The sequence below is a fragment of the Struthio camelus genome, chromosome 12 (assembly GCF_040807025.1).
Source record: "Struthio camelus isolate bStrCam1 chromosome 12, bStrCam1.hap1, whole genome shotgun sequence".
Taxonomy (NCBI): Eukaryota; Metazoa; Chordata; class Aves; order Struthioniformes; family Struthionidae; genus Struthio; species Struthio camelus.
The window spans coordinates 23,806,454-23,814,086 of NC_090953.1; the positions used below are offsets into that span (position 1 = coordinate 23,806,454).

Here is a 7,633-nt window from a genome sequence, read left to right on the forward strand (position 1 = left end):
TCGTTGCTCGCTTGCAGTGCAGCACAAATGTGGGATGTTCACACGGGCGCTCTTTGGGGGATGTTGTATCAAACAGAAGCCATCCCCAGCTCCAAAACTGGTGGGACTTCTGCTAAAAATGGGCTGGCTGAAGGAGCCCATGTGCTGGACTCAGTTTGGGTCCCACCCCTCTGTTTGAACAGGCACGGCATGCTGCCCAGTTGGCTTGGGGCTGGCAGTGTATGGTAGCTGTCCCCAAAAGATGGGGCAAGTGGTAAGAAGCCAGGGAGCTGAGGGCCTTTTTCCACTGTGAGACTTTAGGGTGGCTCAGGCAAAGCTCTCCCGAGCCCTGACAGTCGCCATTTGAACAGCCATGGGCAAGAGCAGACCATGCTGGACCCTGTCTCAGGCTAGGGGGTTAGATGATTTACTCATGGCAATAGCAGACATCTGACCCAAAAGCTTGTTTTCATTTCTATATCTTTCCATTTTCCTACAAATAAGTAGTTGAGTTGCTCCAGCTGAACTGTCCAAATCAGAGGCTTTCCGCTGCCCCTTGCCTAAAACTTGCCAGGGACTTCCCAGAAAGTGGAGGAGGAATTATGGGTGTGGAACAGAGCGTCTCTTGTGCCGAGCTGCGCAGGATGTTTGCAGAGCCCCTCTCTGCACCCGGGCACTGCCTGGTGGAGCATGGTCAGGGGGGAGAAATGTGGTGGTCGTGCACTGTAAAATCTCTCCCTCAGCTTTTAGTTAAAGACACTCAAAAGAAGGGACAGGCTCAAGTGCTTGGGCCTGAACATGCAGGTTTTCTTTTTAGCAGCTTCCCTCGTTCCCTTCCCTGATAGCTGTAGAGTTGGTCCTAGGTAATTCCCAGCTTCAGCTGTGGGGGGTGGAATATAAATTATAGTGCTGTCATTTGGGGACGGGCGAGATAGGACAAGCGAGGCGGGGAGGAGCACCTCTTGTTGCTTGTTGTTATATTCTGATCCTGTTTCCTTGAAGACAAGAAAATAAACACAACCCAAAGAGATGGGGAAGAACAGCAGAGATAAAAAAAGCAATGCAGCAGCTCTCCTTGTGGCTGAGCCTTGCTCGTGACCTCACTGCCAGTTAAGCTGAGGCAGAGGATGAAGGCTTATCAGCTCAGCTGAGACCAGCCAAGCTCATGTCAGTGGTGAGGGCACTCCTTCAGCTGGTGCTTGGATCAGCACTAACGGAATGTCCCACTGTTGGCCTCACTGAGGACCAGGGAGCCGCACAAAGCCGTGGCTTGGGCTGGAACCGGCTGAGCACATGGGCTCCTGCTCTCCTTCTGCTCTGGCCTGCTCGGCACAAGGAGCATCTGACTGGGAAGCAGTGAAAAACCAGAGTCCCGGGAGGGGATGGCGGAGCCAGGCGGGGTTGGGTCCCTGCAGAGAGGATGCGGAAACGCCTTTGGTTCGGTTTGCATACCAGCCCCCCCACCCCCAGCTCTCCTGCTCTTGTCACCTCCCCTGGGAGCCTTGAAAAACCCCTTATCATCACTCGCTTAACCTAAACAAGTCACTTTGTACCAGTCTCCCCGTCTCCGGCTTCTGCTGAGTTTTATAAACAATTTTGTGAAAGAGGCTGACGAGGATGTTTTCCCTTGCCTTGGGCAGCCCCGGACGGGGGGCCCCAGCACCCCGGAACTGACTCTACCGTGACCGCGGAGGGCTGGGCTTTGGGTGCCATTGGTTTCTGGCTGCCCTCGAAGCCGGGGGTGGACGGCTCCTGCTCCTGTCAGCTCCAGCATATAAAGGATCCCAGAGCAGCCTTTTGTCTCTGTGGTCGGGTTCGCTGGAAGCAGGCAGGATGGGACCCCAAAGCAGCTTGGCACTGGCTCTTCTCTGCTGGGCAGTGGGCGAGGTGGCCTCTTACACACCCTGGGATTTCTCTTGGAGCGAGCCGGCCAGCCACAGGTCAAGGGCTGACCCTTATGCCTGGTCATGGATGGACGAGACGCAGTCACGGTCCGCCTCTGAGAGGCGTCCCGTGATGGTGCAGTGCCAGGAGGCTCAGATGGTGGTGACGGTGCACAGGGACCTCTTCGGCACCGGGCGCCTCATCAATGTTGCAGACCTCACGCTGGGCCCAGCTGCCTGCAAGCACTCCTCGCTCAACGCTGCCCAGAACACCGTGACCTTCGCCGCCGGTCTCCACGAGTGTGGCAGCATCGTGCAGGTAAGAGGCTTTGTCCATAAACCAGGCTCCCGACCCACCTCTGAGGAACTCTCATGGTTTCTGAGCTCCTACTTAAGGACTCGCTGCTTTGCCGTCCGCTGGTTTGGATGGGCTGGGAGGTTCGGCGCGTAGGGGTTTATGGCTGTTGATCTGGCAGATCACCTATTGCTGGGGTTTGCCAATTCTGGGTGGCGAATCCAGGTGCCCTGGGCTCTCCAAATCTTGGTTGTGGGGCCGAAGGAGACCTCTGGAGAGATGATGATTGCAGGCTGTTCTGCATCAGGACTCTTTCCCTGTGGCAGCCAAAGGGGAGACTGTGATTAGATGACCCTGGTGGGGTTAGCTGTGGTGGAGGTGCCCAGGCAGTTCCCCCAGTGTCTCTGGCTTTCCCGTTCCCCAGGGCACTGCTCCTTTCCCCAGGAACCATGCAGGAGCTCCTGAAGCAGCTCTGGGCTGTAGGACCTTGCCCCAGTCGAGGTGTAGCTGCTGCCCCCCACCTTCACTGTCCCCGGGAGTGCAAAGTCTAACATAAGGAGGTAGCTCTCCCCTGCCACCACCTTCCTGCCCTGCTCTTCCCAGAGGTCTCCACCAGGCCAGGGCCGCTCCGAGGTGTGCGAGCCCGGGCCGTAGCAGAGCCCAGGCCTTGCGAGGCTGGGGGAGTTCTGGGTGCTCAGTGCAGAGCATGGGTGAGAAACCTCCTAGGGGAAGGATGAGTGACATATCTCCTGAATGGGAGCATTTTTTCCAAAAGCTGCTTTGTATTTTCAGCCTGGGATACACTGATGGTGTTTAAGTCCATACATCAGACCCATTTCATTCACATCTCGCCCAATTAGGAAGTTTAACTTGCTGATCAAGGAACAACATTCCCCGTCTCACTGCCCACAGGGCAGCGTTTTGCCTGTGCTTCCCCTGTAACAGAGGGAACTGAGAGCTCAGTCGCATCACAGTGTGCCTGTGCTTGGGGCACTAGCTGGGCTTCTCCAGCATGGCCTCGCCTTTGCCCTGCAAAAGCCTTTTCCTTCCCACCACGGGGCATGGAGATAGAAAGACAAGATGGGACGGGGAGGTGTGGCCCTTCCTACCGTGGCATTTCTGGTGCTCTGTGCCTGCACTAAGGCTGGGCTGAGCTGTGTTCTCCTCCTGAAGATGCACTGGCAGTAGAGCAGAGCCAGGTACTGCTTGGGCTGCCTGTGCTTGCGCACCAAGCGCAAGATTTGCCTCTGTAACCACCAGCAGCCCTGCTCCTAACACGCTTCAATGGGGGCAGGTGCCCACACATACACCATAGCAGTTTTGGCCTCTTGTTCTGAACCACACGTGCACCCAGCACCCAATACATGCCCATGCCAAAGGACTGGTGCCCTGCTCAGCCTTATGCATCTCTGTACAGAGGAGCTTTCTCCTGCAGATGATCACAAGACACTCTGCTCCCTTTCCTCCTTCAGCCCTTGCAGGGCAAAGGCCCGGGACCTCTGAGAAGGGTCACGGCCAGCACACATTAGCAGGAGCTCCTCGGGGAACCTGGACACTGTGTCAGTGTGAACGCAGTGAAGACTAACATGGGAAGGGATTATGTATCAACACCCTCATCTTCAGACTCTCTTTCCAATTCCTTTTTGCTCAGATGTTTATTCTTTTCTTTGGATTTTCATAGCATTTACCAATGGGAAAAGGACACTATGACCTGCTCTCAGTTAAACCACTCTGGAGCAGGTGGGTAATGGTGGGGTGGCAGGAGTGACCTCGCCGTCATCTTTTCAACATCTACTTCTCCCCAGGTAACTCCTGACTCCCTCATCTACCGCACGCTCATCAACTATGACCCCAGCCCAGCCAGCAACCCAGTCATCATCCGGACCAACCCAGCAGTGATTCCCATTGAGTGCATCTATCCCAGGTAAGGGGTACCTGTCTTCATGCTCTCCTAGTCCTTAACTGTCACCGCAGGGCTCTGTCCTAATGAGCAGCCTTCCCTTTCCCAGGAGAGAGAACGTGAGCAGCAATGCCATCAAGCCCACATGGGCTCCCTTCAGCTCCACCCTGTCTGCGGAGGAGAGGCTGGTGTTCTCCCTGCGCCTCATGAATGGTAGGTGGGAAGTCGCCACACCGTATGGGTGGGTATTTTCCACTTTATTTTCCTAGTGTGGCAGAAGCACAAGGCCCCCTGCCCCAACAGGCAGAAGGCTGTTGCCTTCCCACTGGAGGAGGATGGGCAGCCAAGCTGCTGAAGAGCAAATACCAGTGCTCATGTCGGTAGGCTCCCAGCCAAACCCTGCTCTAGTCCCTCAGAGTTCATCTGCTCCTCACCCACTCCCCACCCATGGCTCTTGCCACTGGAAAGCCCAGGGATAAGAAGGAGCCACCCTTCCATTTCTCATGATGATGCTGCGTTTGCAGAGGACTGGAGTGCAGAGAGACCCTTTACTGGTTTCCAGCTGGGTGACATCCTAAACATCCAAGCAGAGGTCAGCACTGAGAACCACGTGCCTCTGAGGCTGTTTGTGGATAGTTGTATTGCTGCCCTGAGCCCAGAGAGTGACTCCTCTCCTCACTACTCCATTATCGATTTCAACGGGTAAGGCCTAGGGGCCCTCTCTGGAGCCCAGCAGCTGCTGTGATGGCTGGGGAGGCATCTAGTTCAGATGATCCTGACCCCTACTCTTGGGTCTATAGATGCCTGGTAGATGGGAGGTCAGATGATACCAGCTCGGCCTTCATAACCCCACGGCCCAGGGAGGACATGCTTCGGTTCAGGATCGACGTGTTCAGGTTTGCAGGGGACACTAGGAACTTGGTAAGACTTTATTCTTCCTCCATGAGGTCCCGCCCTGATGAGGCTGGTGTACTCCATGAGAGGTTCCTCACTTCTCTCCTCCTGTTTCACTCTCCAGATCTACATCACCTGCCACCTGAAGGTCACCCCAGCTGATCAAGCCCCTGACTCCTTGAACAAGGCCTGCTCCTTCAACAAAGCCAGAAACATGTGAGTAGCTGCTGCATAATACTTGAGTGCACGAAAGAAGAGTTCTCGCACTAATGTGAAGCTGCCCAAGAGAGATCTGGGCAGGACTACAGGTCTTAAGCCTCTGCCCAAATACAGCTTAAAGCTTCCTGGTATGATACAGAGAGTTTCATGAACCTGAACTCAAGTGCAGCTGCATCCAAAACCCAAGCATTGTCTAAAGGGCACAAATACTTTGTACGTACTAGGGGTGGCATGGATGAGGATCCTCCAGTTGCTGGACCAGCAACCCCGCCCTTATACTGTTGGTGTACGCCAGCTCCCGTTCAATTCCTTCAGGCCCTTTAGCCACCTTTCTCTTACCTGCAGAAAGCTCTGGAGAGGAGGGACATGGGTAGAGTTACCTACCTGCTAGCATAATGCTGTTTCCTGTCCTGTTCCAGCTGGGCACCTGTGGAAGGCACTAGGGACATCTGCAGCTGTTGTGAGACTGGGAACTGTGAGCCACTAGCACTGTCCAGGAGGCTCAACCACCTGGACAGATGGTCCAGCCGCCGCTTCCGGAGAGATGCACCCTCTGCCAGTGGTAAGATGTGTCCTATGGGGCACATCTTGTGGGGCAGGTGTCCCATGGGACAAGTAAACTTGGTGGTTGAGCCCTGGGCTCCTAACAGCTCCTTCCTTTCCAGGGAAAGAGGTAGAAGCTGACGTTGTTATTGGACCGGTGTTCCTCACTGCAGACCTGGGTGCAATGGGTCCCTCAGGAGAGTGGAAGGAAGGAGGACAGGGTAAGTCCCCCACCAGTCACAGCCCCGTATGAAGGCTCTTGTGACTAGTTTTAATGGCCTGGGCTGGCTTTGCAGGTTCAGCGGCAGTGCCTGGCATAGGCATGGGGCTGATCTTCATGGCAGCAGCTGTCGCGCTGGCTGTCGTTGCTCTGGCTGTTGTCGTCATGCGCAGGAAGTGCACCCGCTCCTCTACCACGCTGTGAGTCTGGGGAGGAGGCAAAAATAAAGCGTGGAAAGGAAGACCCAGTTGTCTGTATTTCTCCCTGTCTGAAGGGTGGCTTTAGGGAGCAGCTGGGGAGAGGGAAATACCTGGCTGCTATTTCGGTGCAGCTGTCAAGGGAATGTCCCTCCCAAGGCACATAGACATGAGAGGTATCAGAGCCCATCTCTTCCTGGGGAGGGAGGAGTCCAGGGTACCTCCATCCCTCTGATCTGAGGCTCGGGTTTCATGCTGAGTTAATGGAGCCGTCTGGGACCCTTCCTTACCGTCCTTGATATGATCCCCCACATGCTTCGGGGGCTTTGGCCCCTCCCAGTGCTTAGCTCCTGGAGCCATCCTGGCAGCTCTCCACAGATGTCACTGGTGACAGTCCCCTTGTCATGTCAGGCACATGTCCCTAGAGGAGTCTTAGCTGTGTCCCTGGCCTTCAAAGGTCTGCTCCTGGGAGAGAGAGCAATTGAACTGAGGATACCAGATGACTGTGGCCTCTCTTCACCTCATCTAACTGAGTTCAGGATTTGAGGGGCTATATGACAGCTGGGGGGGGTCACTAGAAATTTATTTTTAACCCTTGTTAGCAGTGAGAGGAGAACGTTACATGCTGGATTTCCTTGCCTGGATCAGCCAGGCAAGGACCTCAAATTGTCCAGGGACTTGCACCTCTAGGGACCTTCCTGGAAGGCTGAAATGGATAGAGCTGGTGGGGTCCTGCCCTGGACTTTCCCTGAGGAGACACCTGAGCCCTGGCCCCCAGGGCTTTGCTAGCCACTTCAGAGTAGGACATGCTTGCTCGCAAGAGCAGTACCACAGCAGGGTGTGCTGCATGGCCGTGTCCTGCATTAGTCATGAGAGCAAGGGTGGGGGGAAAGGGCTCCTGCTCTGTTACCTGGGCAGGGGAAGCCAGGCGCTACACAGGTTGTCCAAAGCTTTACCAGGGGGGATCTGACACCCCCCAGCCTCCTCCCACACTGTGCAGCAGGTTCTGCTCTGGCCTCTCGGTCCCCCAGGTCTCAGGGTTGAGGGCTTGGGAAGCAGCCCATGCTGAAGCTACTCAAAGGACCCAAAGTTGGTCCCCACAGCCCTGTAAGTGGCTGCCATGGGCCCGGCTCTGGAAGGAGGATGACAAGGCAATGCTGCTGCTGGCTTTACCCCCCCATCCCTGAAGGCCGCTGGAGCCAGGCTGATCCAGCTGCAAGGAAGCAGAAAAACCCTTTGCACTCTCCTCTGCTGCCCTCGTGTGCACACTGGCTCTCCTGCAGCTACATACAGCCCTGTGCAGGGGGTTCGCCAGCCCAAAGGGCCAAATCCAACCAAAACAGGGCCCTGCTGGTGCTCAGGCTCCAGGTCAGGCAGTAGTGCTAGGTCCCTGCTGGGACAGCCTCTAGGCTGGCTCTGGAGGGCAAAGCCATGCGGGCAGCAAGACGGGGGCGGTTGGGTTCCCACCCTGTCTCCGAGTCACCACAGGGACAGGGTGGCCTG

The 7,633-nt window shown here is 55.8% G+C and overlaps 1 protein-coding gene across 1 annotated transcript; it reads left to right on the plus strand.

The window, feature by feature from the left end:
• Positions 1 to 1,490: 1,490 nt before the first annotated feature.
• On the plus strand, positions 1,491 to 6,179 carry LOC104144600 (zona pellucida sperm-binding protein 3). Its single transcript, XM_068958272.1, has 9 exons — positions 1,491 to 2,181; positions 3,963 to 4,081; positions 4,167 to 4,270; positions 4,582 to 4,759; positions 4,858 to 4,978; positions 5,076 to 5,167; positions 5,590 to 5,732; positions 5,836 to 5,934; positions 6,010 to 6,179. Exons 1-9 carry the CDS (start codon positions 1,813 to 1,815, stop codon positions 6,135 to 6,137), a joined length of 1,353 nt encoding a protein of 450 aa, XP_068814373.1. The 5' UTR covers positions 1,491 to 1,812; the 3' UTR covers positions 6,138 to 6,179.
• Positions 6,180 to 7,633: the final 1,454 nt, after the last annotated feature.

Coding starts and splice junctions, on each gene's coding strand:
- LOC104144600 (XM_068958272.1), top strand. CDS start 1,813: ATGGGACCCCAAAGCAGCTTGGCACTGGCTCTTCTCTGCTGGGCAGTG. Junction 4,760..4,857: donor TCCATTATCGATTTCAACGG/GTAAGGCCTAGG, acceptor TTGGGTCTATAG/ATGCCTGGTAGATGGGAGGT. Junction 4,979..5,075: donor CAGGGGACACTAGGAACTTG/GTAAGACTTTAT, acceptor TTCACTCTCCAG/ATCTACATCACCTGCCACCT.